The sequence below is a fragment of the Rhamphochromis longiceps genome, linkage group LG8 (assembly GCF_057381845.1).
Source record: "Rhamphochromis longiceps isolate RC_006_pf linkage group LG8, R_longiceps_female_GT1.1, whole genome shotgun sequence".
Lineage (NCBI taxonomy): Eukaryota > Metazoa > Chordata > Actinopteri > Cichliformes > Cichlidae > Rhamphochromis > Rhamphochromis longiceps.
This window is the reverse complement of record NC_140564.1, coordinates 17,138,720-17,154,252: the sequence shown is the minus strand read 5'-3', so window position 1 is coordinate 17,154,252 and position 15,533 is coordinate 17,138,720. Positions and strand designations below refer to the sequence as shown.

General features: G+C 41.4%; 2 protein-coding genes across 4 annotated transcripts; both read right to left on the bottom strand.

Moving 5' to 3' along the window:
* Window positions 1-107: 107 nt before the first annotated feature.
* Window positions 108-4,535, bottom strand: decr2 (2,4-dienoyl CoA reductase 2, peroxisomal). Of its 2 annotated transcripts, none has more exons than XM_085416146.1 (10): window positions 4,358-4,535; window positions 3,751-3,860; window positions 3,597-3,665; window positions 2,638-2,689; window positions 2,418-2,553; window positions 1,903-2,027; window positions 1,619-1,712; window positions 1,430-1,534; window positions 527-788; window positions 108-413 (listed from the first exon to the last, which is right to left on the bottom strand). In XM_085416146.1, the coding sequence occupies exons 2-9, from the start codon at window positions 3,849-3,851 to the stop codon at window positions 568-570; spliced, it is 903 nt and encodes a 300-aa protein (XP_085272272.1). In that variant the 5' UTR covers window positions 3,852-3,860; window positions 4,358-4,535; the 3' UTR covers window positions 108-413; window positions 527-567. The 2 variants fall into 2 exon arrangements, with proteins under 2 accessions (XP_085272272.1, XP_085272271.1); XM_085416145.1 differs by having other exon boundaries at window positions 600-788.
* A 1,239-nt stretch (window positions 4,536-5,774) lies between these two features.
* On the bottom strand, window positions 5,775-10,887 carry LOC146663394 (retinol dehydrogenase 13-like). Of its 2 annotated transcripts, none has more exons than XM_085416142.1 (7): window positions 10,714-10,887; window positions 9,138-9,256; window positions 8,870-9,025; window positions 8,692-8,796; window positions 8,377-8,589; window positions 8,147-8,248; window positions 5,775-6,395 (listed from the first exon to the last, which is right to left on the bottom strand). In XM_085416142.1, exons 1-7 carry the CDS (start codon window positions 10,776-10,778, stop codon window positions 6,073-6,075), a joined length of 1,083 nt encoding a protein of 360 aa, XP_085272268.1. In that variant the 5' UTR covers window positions 10,779-10,887; the 3' UTR covers window positions 5,775-6,072. The 2 variants fall into 2 exon arrangements, with proteins under 2 accessions (XP_085272268.1, XP_085272269.1); XM_085416143.1 differs by having other exon boundaries at window positions 9,138-9,354; window positions 10,714-10,861.
* Between the last annotated feature and the right edge of the window lie 4,646 nt (window positions 10,888-15,533).

Below are 15,533 nucleotides of genomic sequence, written 5' to 3'. Positions count from 1 at the left end.
AACAGTTGTAACTTAAAATTAAAAGTTTGCTCCATGGTGCAGGCACAATCTGACAGAGTGAAACAGTTACCTGATTTTTGACCACAAATACAAACAGCACCCTTAGATATTAGGTAAATATTTTATTTAACATGATTTCATTAAATGCACACTTACAGCAGTGGAATGGAGAGAAACAAAGTTGGTTATTTGTAATAAAGTATTTCTTTAATTTCTAAGACTGTAAACTACTATAGTACAGCAAATATAGTACATTAGTGTTCAACTCCATGAGTCTCAATACTGACTTAAGGCACCAGTAGATTACATGAACTACAAATACTGTACACGTGGTATTTCAGTACTACAGATGGCTGCAATATTTCTTTGTTTCAGCAATTACTTGTCTCTTTTGTGTTCAGCTGACCAATAACCTGAAAGACAATAACATACACATAAATTATTACAGGTTTCACTGCATTCCTGCAACATAAAACAGCACAATCACATTCCTAGTTGTACTCTCTCTTCACCTCCTCCCACACACCTGGGGAGGGAGGCATCAGGAGGAGGAAAGGAGAGCCCCGTTCAGAGTCTAGCAGATTTAGAGGAAGCTATACCCAACAGCATGGAGACATCGTTGGCTGAGGTCAGCCAGGCCCCACCATCCGCCACCAGGATGGCTCCAGTCGTGTAAGACGACGCCCGGCTGGCCAGGAAGAGAGCGCAGTGGGCCATTTCTGTCTTGTTGCCAGCTCGCTGCAAAGGAATGGACTGGAAAGCACCAGCAGCTTCCACTCTAAGACCACCTGAAAGTTTTAAGAAGAAACGAGCATCCTCAGATGATGTAAGCTACACGTATACACCATGATTACAGTATTTTTGACCCAACAGCCCTTAGGTGACTTCAAGAGCTCATGCTTTTAAATAATTTTGTAAAGATTGATATCATCATCATCATCATGAGGTAGTGATTTCTTTAAAGAATTCTAAGATAAAATGTGTTATAAAAATGTGCCTGAACATGCTTTACCTAATTGGCAATTTCTGACACTTCCTAGAATTCCTTTAACTGGATACAGCAAACATAGCATCACACCATAATAAACATCATACTCCCTTAACCAAAAATTAAATTTATCATGCTGATGCACGTGATTCACAGAGTGTTTCTAGCCAAATGACATTCTTCAGGGCTTTTAATCTGAAGTACCCATGAGAATCAATGCTGTAGATTTAACACTGCAGAGGCAGCTCATCCCAAACAGTGGCTTTGTACAAAAACTTTCTATATTGGAAAATTGACAAAATCAGGAATAAATGCTCGTTTCCAGCAGAAGCCTGCACAGTGGCAACAGTATCAATGCTTTGCCTGAAGTTGTTTTAGACTTTATAAGATCAAATACAGATCCCTTAAACTGACGGATCATTATTTAAGCTCAGTGTTTACCCAGCCTGCGGTAGCCCTCTGTCCCAGAGATGGGACCTGGAGCCACAGCATTGACTCTCACTCCACTGGGCCCCCACTCCACAGCCAGGTGCTTGGTCATGGCATCTGGGTACAAGAAAGACAGCATGGAGATATTAGATTTGCATTTTAATATCACTACACAACACACACACACACACACACACACACCATTTGCTGCTTTGGCAGAGCCAGCGTGCACCTGCAGGGCCTGTCCTCTGTATCCAAGCGTTGCAGAGATGTTGACTATGCTGCCACCATGATCCTGAGTGAATCGTAATGCAATAAGTAATTTAATGTGCACTGCCCTCTTCTGGTGACTAGCATGTATTGCAGGAAAACAATCTTATTGAAGACTTTGATGTTGTGGCAGATAAAGCATTAACAACTGTACTTGTGGCTCTTTCAGCACAGCTCAGAAACACTGCATCACACAAACAGAACGAGCGCCGTACCTTGAACCACTTCTCATAAACCACCTTGCTGGTGTTGAATGTACCCAACGTGTCTATATCCAGAACGGTCTTGAAGGCATTGAAGGAGAGTGCGGTAGCAGGGCAGAGGAAGTTCCCAGCAGCATCTGTGATTGAAACCAGCACAGTAATTATGACAACTCCAAGGCAAAGAACTCTGCAGTGCCTAATTGCTGACATAAAGATCAGTTTGCACAGATGACCTGTATCTAACACTTAATCATGCTACAGTGATGCAACAGGGTAAAAATACAAGATAAAAAGATGAAGTATCAGGAAGGTTGATGATTAAACCAAAACCTTTCACACTTGACCTTTGAACAGAGTACATTTGCACTTATTTTGGCTTTAAAAATCATTTGGACCTTCAGTGGTTGGATTGCAAAGGTCAGGAATTGTTTGTGGCGGGGTGCCCCGCCTTTTTTTTTTGTTTGTTTTTTTTCCATAAGATGCATGAGATATATAAAGCTGGTCTTTGTGCACGAGGCATCACATACTGTTAACAAGGATGTCCACACGGCCAAACTCTTTCAGGATCTCATCCACAGCAGCCATGATGCTGTCGGGCTGCCTCACGTCGATACACAGTGGAAGACAGCGCCGCCCTGACACAGCTGACAGCTTTTTAGCAGCCTAGGGATAAATATTCATTAACACTGGCATCTTCGTGTTATATAATGATCTTCTATGATTGCGGAAAGAGTGGGAAGAGTGAACCTCATTGAGCTTGTCTAAGTTCCTGCTGGCAATCACTGTGTCACAGCCATGCCTGGAAGACAGAGAAAATGTATAACACTGCAGAGAGAACACATGCTGCATTGTGCTGATCAGAACCGGAAAAGATCATCAACCCATAAATAAAGAAGGTAGATATGAGGCAGGCAGGATGGAAAGTAAGGTAACAAAGGGTAGAACAGCACAAGGTTAGGCAAATGTAGCTTCATCATGGAGTGAGCCTCACTTGAGCCCTCTCTCATTTCTGTGTATTTTGCTATGAAAATGCACCTGATTTTCAGTCTAATTCTTGTGTAATCAGGAATACCTTGGCGTTTTCACCCAGTTGCCCTTCCTTATAAATGGTTTCTTGAAAGTCACCCTTTCACTGAGACCACTGAACCTTCAACTGAGGCTAAAGTAAACAGTAGAAGAATGAAATGAAGGGTCATCTCTCTGGTCCTTTGTCAGTTCTTTGCTGGATTTTTAGATACCGTTCATCTGCTGTAGACAGGGTTTTTGTCTACCACTTCATCCTTAAAGATGCAATTTAAAGTTGCTTCTTTGCAAAGTTTTATGTTATGTATAAACAACTTTCATTGCTTTAGTCTGAATCATTAAAGTAAAAAAAACAAAAAACAAACAAACATCACCACCTTTGGTTAGTGTTAAGTGGCTTAAACACTTAAAAACATCCTTCAGAAAATGGTCTGGTGCGAGAAGTGAACTGAAAATGAGTGAGACAGGAGCCAATGTCCAAAGAAAACCTTTCAAAGACCTTCAGAAAGCCCAGAGAACTGTGATTAAACTAAGTAAAATATAACAAATTGAGGGTTTGCGCGAGACCTCGGCACATTACCATGCACAGATCAATAATTAAAATGTTGTTAGAGTTCAATGTGATATTTTACTGACTGCAACAGGATTGGCTGTTACGGAGATGAGCAGGCAGATCTTCTCACCTCATGAAGATTTCAGCTATGCGCAGACCGATTCCAGATCCTCCACCTGTGATAAAAGCAACCTGGTCTCTGTAAAATACAGTACACCCCATGAAACGGTCAGGAAAGAGACTAAATCACACGTGCTGATGGAAACGCATATTTTCATGCTTACTTCAGTAAATCCGGACTGTAGATGTAAGTGTATGAAGTCAGACAGTCATCCGTGTCAACATCTTCAGGCAGCAGCTCTGCCTTTGTTTTCGACTCTGCCATGTTGATTGTCTGTAAGAAAAATAGCGAAAAGAAATGCAAAATAAAAACAAATAATACGATTTTTTTTTTTTAAATTGGGACTGTCATGTATTCAAACAAGTTTTATCCAGTATGACGCTCTTATTTTGAAATCTTTGCAGAGTGCAGAGACTTTAATGCAAGTTAGCAGCATATTTAAACACACGTTTGCGTAATTCCTGGCAAGGTGAGAGGTCATACTACAAGAAAACTGCATTACCAAAGCGGAACAGTGAAAATTGTGAAGCAGGCTCTCATTTATAGTCACTAATAAACGTTTTTAATAAAATACTGTAATTTAAAAAAATAAAAACGGCAAGCCGAGGACTTGCAAAATAACATGCCTCACTCAAAGCAGTGGTCTACCTCTGCTCCAGAGTACTGTGAGCTGTTTAAAATAGAGTTTACTATTACTATTGTTGTTGTTTTTGCCAACACCTTTAATTAACAGTATGGCTCCGTGTACTTGCAGCACTTCGTCGTGTTACCTGAAGAAGACGACGAGCTGGTTAGTAGCGCTGACAGTCCAATGCCTCTGTGCTGAACACGAAACACTAACACACGACCAGGCCCACCCGTATCTGCATTTATAGTTCACTCATTAGCACCTTTTTTTCTGGTAGGAACGATTTGTACCTTGGACGTTTACTTTTCGTATTTAGTGGTGCGTTGTGGGCAATGAAGTCCGACAAGGGTGCATTCAAGACAACGAATACATCCCGGTCGAAACACGTTAAAAACGGCAGATTATATATATATATATATATATATATATATATATATATGAATATACAAATAAAGCAAAGTTAAAATTCAAAAGGTGCTGTGAGTCCTAAACTTTAGAGGTCAAAGCTGGTTTGATTCAGACGGCACCATCCTCTGGAGGCAGTCTCCTCCCCAGCAAAGGAAAACCCTGTTATTATTCTGCTGCTCGTCTACAATCGCCATCAGCTTCTAGGATGGCACCAGCGAGGGTCTCCATCTGTAAACCAACCCCGAATTAAACGATTGAGGGTTTACGGTTTCACGGCTGATGCTGATCAGTGTGCATTAGTGCAGTGTCCTCCTCCCTCACCCCCTATTGATCTTTACTTTGGAAAACACTGTTGGAGAGGACCCCGTGCAATGGATCCTCTAAATACTTAAGGGATGGATGTTTTTCTTTGCACTCAGGCTGCATGTCTGAGAGGATCAGACCTGCACTGTGAGTTCTTTGGTAACTTGATTTGTTTTTGTGAGGACGATGAAGCAGAACTCATAAGAGTGTGCAATAACATAAGCGATCCTGCATTTAACTTTAGTGTCATACTTTGTATTTTTAGATATTTTCTAATACTTCCAATAATAAATTGGAACAATTTAAGGTTAGTGTGTAAATTCGTCAGTTACGTTTGTAAAGTTGTTTTAATATATAGTTTCAGTGCACAAAAAAAATGCTTTCTAAGCCAAATTAATTTGAAGGAAAAATAATTAACACTGCTGTACAGCTGAAGAAATTATTGCCAAATCTGCATGTATGAATAAAAAAAAAACACAAATTCTTAAATAGGGTTTCATGTGGTTTTCAGCACATGTATTTTAATTTTAAGCAGGCAGGTGGCGCTTTATTTCAACTTTTCATGACGGAATTCACAAAAAAAGTTTCAAAGCTCCAGTCCTCCAGTAAGACTGCATAACAATGCTTTCTTCTCCAATTACAGACATGATTCAACCAAAGGAGATTTGATTTTGTGCTCTGTGAAAGAAAGCATACCATACACAGCCTCTGCTGGTGTGTATTTTAATGTGCAAGGTTTCAACTCCACAGAAAGCAGGACGTTGGTGTGATTTTGACATAAAAAACAAAACAACATTATGTTTGTTTTATGGTAGGTTTTTAGGAGTATGTTGAAAACCCTCTTTCACTTTTTTGCTCATAATGACATGGTAGCACTTTATTTTAAAACTTCTTGCATTTTATCACTAGAACAAGCAGAGAAAAGTCAGAAATACAAACTGGATGTAACTTTGAATCCGTAAGTGTGTTTCAATGTTACAGATTCTCTTTAAAAGAGAGAACATCCTGAGGCAGGAACATAAATGAACATACAAAAGACTGCTATTATAGAGACACTCAGACTCAAAGTCTGAGACAGAGAATTGTTCCTGTGTCTGGCACAGCTCAAGTGATAAAGGTCCATTATTTCCTGCTGGCTCAGAGGACCTATAGGCCTACAGTGCTGACAGCTGCTCCTACATTCTGCCCGAGTGTCTGCGCTGAGTTTGTCTGTGCAGCTTTGTTCTGGCCTTCCGCTGATGGGTTTGACACGCTGGGCTGTCCTTCGTGCTCCAGACCCACCAGCCTGCTGCTGACTTCCCACAGCCTACAAGCTGCCTCATCGTCCAGGGCCTGGGGCGCTGGTTCCTTTTCGGTCATAACATCATAGTACCGCCCCGTCACCCCCTCCAGCTCCTCAGACACGGCCAGGTAGACGCTGGGCTGGGCCCCGTGCTCTGGGCTTTTCACCAACAATGAGAAAAAGGGACCTGGGAGGAAAGGTTCATTTTAATTCAACACCAAAAACTTTGCTTTCCACAGTAGAAAATGTTTATGTAGCCAAGGGGATTCAAACCAGATGTAAAAAAGCAGGAGGTGGATCTGACTGAGTAACATTAGCTTTAAACACACCCCGCTTTATCCTCCTACAACATCATCCTCTATTAGATGCAACTGGGAACTTGCAGGCCCTTTTTCTTAGGTTTTAAGGTGTTTTTATTTTTATTTATTTATTTTTGAAGTATTAGTATTATAGCCTAACCCTTATCCACAGATAAGGGCTTTAATTATTAAGTCTAAACCCTGGAATTTGCATTCCCTTAGCAGTAAAGTACATTCACAGCTTTAAAAAATATAGAAGGAAGTTGTCGTTGAAATCCTCATCTCCTGTGTTGGAGTTGCCAGGGTAACACTATACACTTAGAAAGAATATAGGTTAGAGGCAGGGAGGGGGCTGCATCAGTGTTTTATATACAGTGTAAGTGAACAACATTGCCACACTGCTGGTGTTTGATTTAAGAGGCTTTAATAGAACTGGGATGTCATTTCTTTGCTGATTAATATTTTAGATTATTTTACAGTACTGTGAAAAAGTCTTTAGCAAGCCTTCACTTCTTTATATTTTGCTGGAAAATGTGAAATATGTGCAGCGACTTATTGAAACACCTGCAAAAATAATTTTCTTGGATGTTGGCTGCTTTTGTTCTGTTCTCTGTCAAGATGATCCCACACTAGCTCAATAACGTCGAGGTCCGGGCTCTGCTGAGGCCAATCCATGACCGATTGTGTTCCCCTGTGTGTTTTTCTATCCAGCTATGCTTTTACTGCATTGGCAGTGTGTTCAGGATCATTGTTGTGCTGAAAAACAAAGCCATTACCACTCAGATGTTTTCCAGATGGTATTGCGTGGTGGATTGAAATCTGATGGCACTTTTCTGTGTTCAAAGAAGTCTTTTAGAAATCCTGGGGAAGTATTTCTCAAGACCACCATAATAAAAGAGCAAGTCTGGCTCATTGAAAGCAAAATATAAAGAAATGGGAAGTGGCTCAAGACTTTTGCACAGCACTGTAAGTCGAGAACCAGAGAAATAAATGTGCAGCACCTGCATTTTAGTTTTAAACAGTATAAAGGATGAACGTAGCTACTGTGACATCCAAAAGTCCCATTTTGGGTAACAGCTTATGATGAATATGTCGTTAGTCAATAAGCGAGTGGAAAATACCACAGATAATCCTACTTTTTGAAACATGGCATGACCAACGTTTACAAAATAGATTTAAGTTTGTATTCAGTATAACTAAACCCATGAATTTAGCAGGAAAGCATTTACATAGGTGAAGACAGAAAGCAGATTTCCCTCAGATGTCTTTTTGCAACTACATCTATCGCCATCTGGTGGTGTTCAGACAGATTGCATCAGCTTTCTGCATCAGCTTTATTTTTCCAACCCAGAAGCTACAACCATGTTTTACACTGTCTGTAATCGTGCTATTAAAAACTACATGACTTTGAGCGGTAACATGAGTTACAGTTAAAATTCATTTGTCACAGTGTTGAGCTATGCAACTAAAATTAAATAGAACTTATTTTAGATGTGTGTTACGTTATTTTAAATTTCCCCCCCAATTAATAAGAAAAAAAGAACAGTTCCTCTCCCGATGTGTTAGCGTCTACACAGACTGGGCTAAGTGTGGTGAGCTTTTATTGATTCGGGATCCAGTAAGGAAACGGGATACTCACTGAGCAGAGAGCTCGAGAACTGTGATTGGTGAAGGCCAGTGTGCCTCCCGAGCTCCGTGGCAACAACTCCCGGGTGCACCGCATTCACTGTGACTCCTGTGCCTGTTGCACACAGCATTGTTTAAAAATACATACCGCACATATACGTGTCCACTGGCCAATTACAAACAAGAACACAGGCCGTACTCTCTCCCACACATGCCCACATATACAGCAGCCAGTAGACTTGCCTTGTAATCGCTTGGCGAGCTCTCTGGTGAACAGAACATTGGCAAGCTTGCTCTGACAGTACGCCTGCTTGGTATCAAACTTCTTTTTCTCCCAGTTCAAGTCCTCAAAGTCAAGCTTTCCAACAATGTGGGCGAGAGAGGCCAGGTTGATCACTCTGCTGGGGGCGGACTCTTTCAACTTATCCAGCAGAAGATTCGTCAGTAAGAAGTGGCCTGGTGGGAGACAAACTCAGAATCAGCTCGTGACGGACGAAGGGAAATTTCACTGGAATGCATAGTCAGTCTAGCTTGTGATTTTTAGAGGTTAGTGTGTACCTAAGTGATTCACTCCAAACTGCATGTCAAAGCCGTCCTCTGTCTTCCACTGTGGACACCTCATGACCCCAGCATTGTTTATCAGTATGTCCACATGCGGCTCCTCTACAGTAGAAACAGTGTTACAGAAGCAGGCTTTACTCCCGTACCTTAAACTGAACTGTTCTGGGTTCATCACCTTGTTTGATCCTCTCTGCAAACTCTCGGATTGACTTCATGGAGGCCAGGTCGAGGCGACGTGCATAAATGTGAGGATTCAGGGTTTTCCCCCGAATTTCCTTTGCAGCTGCTTCACACTTCTCCATATCGCGACATCCCATAATAATCCGACCACCTGATGATGTTGAGAATTTTTTTTTTTTTTTTTAAAAGGCAAGGTGTGTCAGTGAGAGAGAAGTAGTTGCACCTTTTTGCACCAAATCAGAGGGGAATCAGGTTCTCCATACCTCTTCTAGCCAGTTCTCGGGCAGTCTCTTTTCCAATGCCTGTGTTAGCTCCTGTTATAACCACAGTCTTTTCATTAATGGTAGCCTTACTAGGACACCGGCCTCCAGTCATACGGTCTCTATGAAAATAATTAAACAAAGGTTTATTGGTATCTTATTCAAACACTGGAGACTGCCACTCACCCTCCTGAAGGATGTCTCAGTTCTTTAAATGTACCTCGAGAAGGAGCAAAAAGAAGCCGTGAGCATGACACACAGATCACTGAGTGTCAAAACTTTCTGCAAACTCATCTGGCAGCATCAGCAAAACAGTGAGCAGATGATTCGGGTGCATCTCACATTATGCTGGGACTGCTTTAGAATGACAGCTCTGAAGCAACATCTAAGTTTGTTAAAGGCCCTGACTCCTTTCTCGCCTGCTCTGCTTGCATCTCAGGTGGGAGGTTAGGTCAAGTCAATTTTATTGATACGCCACGTTTAAAAACAACAAGACTTGACCTAAAGTGGGTTTTTCTTCAGTTCAGGCGAATAAATCAACATCGTAAGCCTAAAACACAAGGAGAGGAGGCGAGGGCATGCAGAAAGTAAGATATGAGAAGAGCGGCAAGATTTATTTCACTCGAGCAAACAACCAGAGGTCGTCACACCTGTGAACATTACATAACCACCCTCAGATCTCAGTTCACAGCTTAATTGGCCTGCAGCAGCTAATCTACATAGCTGCTTTTATAACTCAGCATTACTGTTGTTTTTCTATCCAGCCATCGATTTTCTTAACCACTGGGCAAGTCAGGGTCGTGGGAGGGCAGGGTACCCAGGGAGAACATGCCACCACACAGGATTATTGCCTGTAAAGTGCTTCGTACTTATTTAACAGGACGTTCATCACAGTGAGAAGGTCCTGGGTTCAAATGGGGAGTTTGCAAGCTCTCCGGCTTCCTCCCACAGTCCAAACACATGCATGGGTTAGGTTAATGAAATGAAATCAGAGAGGCTTTACAGTGTGTCAGTCTGAGAAGGGAGCCTGCATTAACACAGTGTCTGAAATGTTCATTCTGCCGGTTTTATTTGTGCTTCATCACATTACCAGAAAAAAACCTGATCCGGTATCGACTTGATATTGTATTGCCCGCTCTAAGTTCAGCATATAGCCCGATGAATTGTGTTGGATAAATAAATTGCTTATAATAAGCTTCCTTTATAGGTTAAAAGTATTGCACAGCACTACCCAAAATGTTCTTGTTTTTGTTCTGACTAAGTAAGGCAGAAAATCAAAAATCACCCTGCCTTCACGCTCTTTAATGTGCGAACAGAATTTCATTAACACCTTTTGAATCTGTAAAATCTGCTCTATTCAGCTATACCATTTAGCCAAGAAGGCTGTACCTTGTGGGGTTGTGTAAGAGTGAAGTGTTTCCCTTTCAGTTACTCCAAAAACTACTAAATAACGTGACAATACCCAGTATGACGACTCTCTGTCACTGAATTGAATGCACTTGAGAAATGACACATTTCCAGTGTAAATTAAGCACCCAGAAACATCGCAGTGTACTCATGATGATGATTAGTTACTCACTTCAGTAAAACAGCGCATCCAAACACTGTTCCAAAGACAGACACGGGTAAAATATATCTGCTCATAACTTCGGAATAAAAAAAAACAATCAAAAACGAACTAACGTATCCACGCCTGATTTAGAAACACTACTGAGTAGGAAGACAAGGTTACACGCGCGTAAATTTTGCGTCATCGCCCTGTGACGGGCCCATTGCAATGTGGGAAATGTAGTTTCTGAGACAAGGAAACAGCTTGAAACTTGGACAGTCTGGTTTGTGTCACTTTGATTATGACATTAAAATTTTCTTAATGTCTGTGAACGCATCAATAGTCAACATTGATCGCTTTTATTTCGCTTAAAAATAAAATAGTACTTTCTAATGACAAAATAAAAGACTGGGGAAATGGCATAAAGTGGGAATATAAGGAATAAGAGTCAGTAGACAGCAAGAATCCACCAGCCTAAGTTTCAATTCAGTAGGGTACTTTTCTCCAGTATTTATTTAAAGGTCAAGTTTCCACACGTTTTGGTTTTCCACAGTTCAAAATAATCCCCTTTTAACCTACACGAAGCCAAAAAGTAGTTTGTCTTCTGTCTTCAGCTACTCACTTTGGTTTCTCTTATTTTAAGGCCACACTCCCTTTAAGCCAGCTTTCTTCTGATTGGCTGCTCCTCACAAACAGCTGTACTTCTTTGACATCACACAGGACCAAAAGTAGAAAAAAAAGATCTGAAATTACATGTTTGCAGGAGTCTAAAACCTGTGCTTTTGCCTAAGAAGACATATGCTGATGTCATTGTTTAAAACATCCATTTTTTATATATGAGCATCTAACGTTTTAATAGGGTATGACATTAAATAAGAAAATCTTCTTCTTTAAAATACTTTTTTACCACTCAAAGCAAATGTTGCAACAGTTCCCAGATATTTAGTTGATGGAAAGGGTTGTTAAGGTCGCTAACTAGTCTTCATATTAATGTGGAAACAGAAGGGTTTGTCCCATCTCTGAGGGAACTTTCTGCTTTTGTACTTTTCCTTCTTCTTGGCTGATCCAATTACCCAATATGGGTCACGGGGGGCTGGAGCCTATTCTAGCTGTTGGGTGAGAGAGTACATCCTGGACAGAGAGACAGAGAGAGGCAAAAAAAAAACCCATTTGCGGCCACACCTATGATCAGTTTAGAATCACCAGTTAACCTAACCAACTGTCTTTGGACTGTGGGTGGAAGAAGGCTTTTCTGGTTCTTGAGGCCTTGTGTAAATTCCTCTTAGGACACTGCGGTTTGAAGTGAAGCTAGGATACAAAGTAATGCAGTAAACACTACATGAAGATGAATTTGAGAACATGGAAAAAAAAAAACAAGGTCATCATCTTTCAAGAGGCGGAAAACTTTAGGTGACACACAAAAAAGTGAAAACTGGGACGTGAGTTTTGTGCCTGGAAAAAAAAAGGAGTGAGGAGGGGAGGAGAGGAGTAGCAGCCCTAGTTGTTCACAGCTTGGAGGTGTGTGTGTTTGTGTCCTCAGTGTATTTGACCCTTCATGCTCTCTGCTGTCGGCGCACAGTTCTTGACCTTCACGATGATTTATGACAGCTCCGTTCCCACGATAACCCCGAGGAAAGTCTTCGCCTCGCTGCCTGTTGGCCTAATGGTGCAGCGCACTGTGAGACACCTGAATGCCTCCGAGAGCTGCTGAAGATGCAGCTATTCAATACCCAGCACTTCCCCAACAAGGATTAAAACAACATGGGTCAGATTTTTTCACTTTCAGGAAACTAAAGATCACATTCCCCTGTGCTGCCCCTTTTTATACGAGTCATTCTTCTTTTTCCTAAAACCTTAGCTGCCATAACAGCTTATTTTTCACTGTCAATATGTAATCTGAGTCTAACTTGCCTCTCTTTGTTATTTCGATGCTGGGTGAAAAGGGAAAATAAGGAAAAGTATAAGGAGCACAGTTTGCTGGTCTGATATAAATTAGCAGTCCAATCACTTCCACGTATAAAAACAAGAGGATGTATAAAACCAAACACCTAGACGTGCAGACTGCTTCTACAAACATTTGTGAAGGAATGGATCGCTTTAAGAAAACAACTAAAGAGACAGAAACTATTATGAAAACTGGTTTATTTTATATCTCCTAGTTTGAAATGAAGCAATAAAAACATGTATAAAACATCACAAACTGTAACATTATACAAATGCTTACGTCCTGTCCTGCTGATGCAATGGAGACATCTTCCAGTGACAGTCTTTATCCGTGTGTGTTTGAGGAGGCTCCTAAACCCACCGACACAGAAGTGCATGTTCACAACTCCCTCTGTGCAGGCGGAGTCAGGACCCTCCTCACCCTGGGTGAAGAGGAGTGGTGCTGTGGCCAGTCAGGTATGACTCTGTCCACTCTCAGCTGCCCTGCAAAGCAATAACACAAGAAAGACTTAATTTTAACACAAAACAGCATTTCCATAGTAGGTAGCTGCAGCATGTTGTTAAAATGCTATTTTAAACTCAACATATACACAATAACTATAAATAAACTTAGACCTACAGTACTGTAGGGCGATGATTTATACCAGCTATTGGAAGCATTTAGTCTTCAAGACAGTTTGTAGCCAATATGAGGTGATAACTTAACACAGCACCACTCTCCAGTTTGTCACTTGGTCATCCATCCTTCTCATCGGGTTGGGGTAAGGCTGTCTTCTGGGTGGAGCATCTCTTTGTGTTAGCGCCGTCTGGAATGCTGGGAGAGGACAAGCGTAAAGCACCTGAAGACAAAAAGACAAAGAGAAAAGGATGAATTCACAGATCACTGATTTGTTCAATTTACTTTTCTTCTGTTATGTGTTTTCACCTTACCTGTGATCCCTTAGCCACAGGCTATATCTTATGTAAAAACAAGAGACTACAGTCAGTTCACGACATCATTTTTAAACCATTTCTACTTATTTGTGTTGACATTAAGTACGGACTTACCTTTGTCCTGCATGGTGAGCTAGAGCGTGAGAAAAAATATGTAAGTCATTTAAACAGTTACCTGTGATATTAACAAAAATAGAAGTAACAACACCTAAAACACTACCTTACAGTCACACAGGCAATGTCACATATTAAGAAAAAAACAATACATTTCACATGTGTTAGTTAATATTCTTTAAAAGTCAGATATTCTTAGTTAGCTGTGTTACAAACATCACAAGACACAAAGGCTTAACTTAAACATTACAAAGTTAATTAAAAAGTAAAGGATATTTACAAGAAGCTGTCCTCAAAGCAAGAAAGTGTCTTACAAACACTGCAAGACGCAAAGGCCAACTTAAACTTTTAAAGTTTAAGAACAAGTTCTAACATCACCTAGTCAGGGTCACTGTCATCAAGTGAAAGGTTAAAAGGCCTGTCCCAGAGGCGTCTGAGACCAAAAGAACCTGATGATGTTGAAGGGCCACAGAACGTGTCATCACTTACCTTGCACCTCTTTGCACTTACCTCTTCAGTGCAGATGTCTTCTCTGCTTCTCTTTGCTGAGGAGGTGAGAACTGAGGTTGAAGGAGAAGCTTCGTGAGAAGAGGTGGAGGATGAGAGAAGGATATACTCACCATACTCACCTTTACTGACACGCTGGGTATCAGTGTCCTGTTCTTCATCAGAAGAGGGGGAGGATGAGAGAAGGATACACTCAAGTGGAAGTGATTGGGAATGACAGTAACTCAGCCACGGTGTGCTGAGGAACATAATGCCCAGAGGTCAACAACTTTCTGCAGTCTTTGGCTACAGACCTCCAAACTTCATGTGGCCTTCAGATTAGATTAAGAACAGCACATAGAGAGCTTCATGGAATATGTTTCCATGGCCAAGCAGCTGCATGAAAACCTTACATCACCAATGCAAAGTGTTGGTTGAAGTGTGGCAAAGTACATGACCACTGGACTCTGGAGCGGTGACGATGTGTTCTATGGAGTGATGAATAACACTTTCCTGTCTGCCAATCCGATGGATGAGTCTAGGTTTGGCAGTTGCCAATAGAATGGCAGTTTTCTGACTGCACTGTGTCATGTGTAAAGTTTGGTGTCGGGTTGTTTTTTAGAGGTTGGGCTCAGCCCCTTCATTCCAGCGAAAGGAACTCTTAATGCCTCCGCATATCAAGAACTTTTGGACAATTTCAAGCTCCCAACTTTGCGGGAACAGTTTGCCGATGGCCCCTTCATGTTCCAACATGACTACGCACCAGTGCCCAAAGCAAGGTCCACAAAGACATGGATGAGCTAATTTGGTTTGGAAGAACTTGACTTGAGAGTCTTGACCTAAACCTGAGAGAACACCTTTGGGGTGAATCGGAGTGGAGACTGTGAGGCAGGCCTTCGCATCCAAGATCAGTGCCTGACCTCACAAATGCATTTGTGGAAGAGTGGTCAAAAGTTCCAATAAACACACTCCTAAACCTTGTGGAAAGCCAAAGGTGGACCAACATCTTATTAAACCCCATGGATCAATAGTGGATGTCACTAAAAAATCATAAACGTGTGAAAGCATTGCATTCTCCAAACAAACCCAGCCATTACATCACGGCGTTTTCCTCAGTCCAATCTGTTGTGGTTGGCAAACAAGTGTGGCGGGAGGCCTGTTGATTAACATGTACAGTAAAGGGGGAGCTGCCGGGCAGTGAATTAATCGAAAGTCTTGCCTCGCTGTTACCTAATAAGGACAGTTGGCAAAGTCACCGTGTGAAGTACACGCAATTGGGGCCATAAGCTGTTGAATTACGCAAGAGCGGAGAAGCCTGCTCGTTCAAAGCATGAATCAAAAGTTAAAGAAGCCCCTGGAGGCATTTTAGGCTC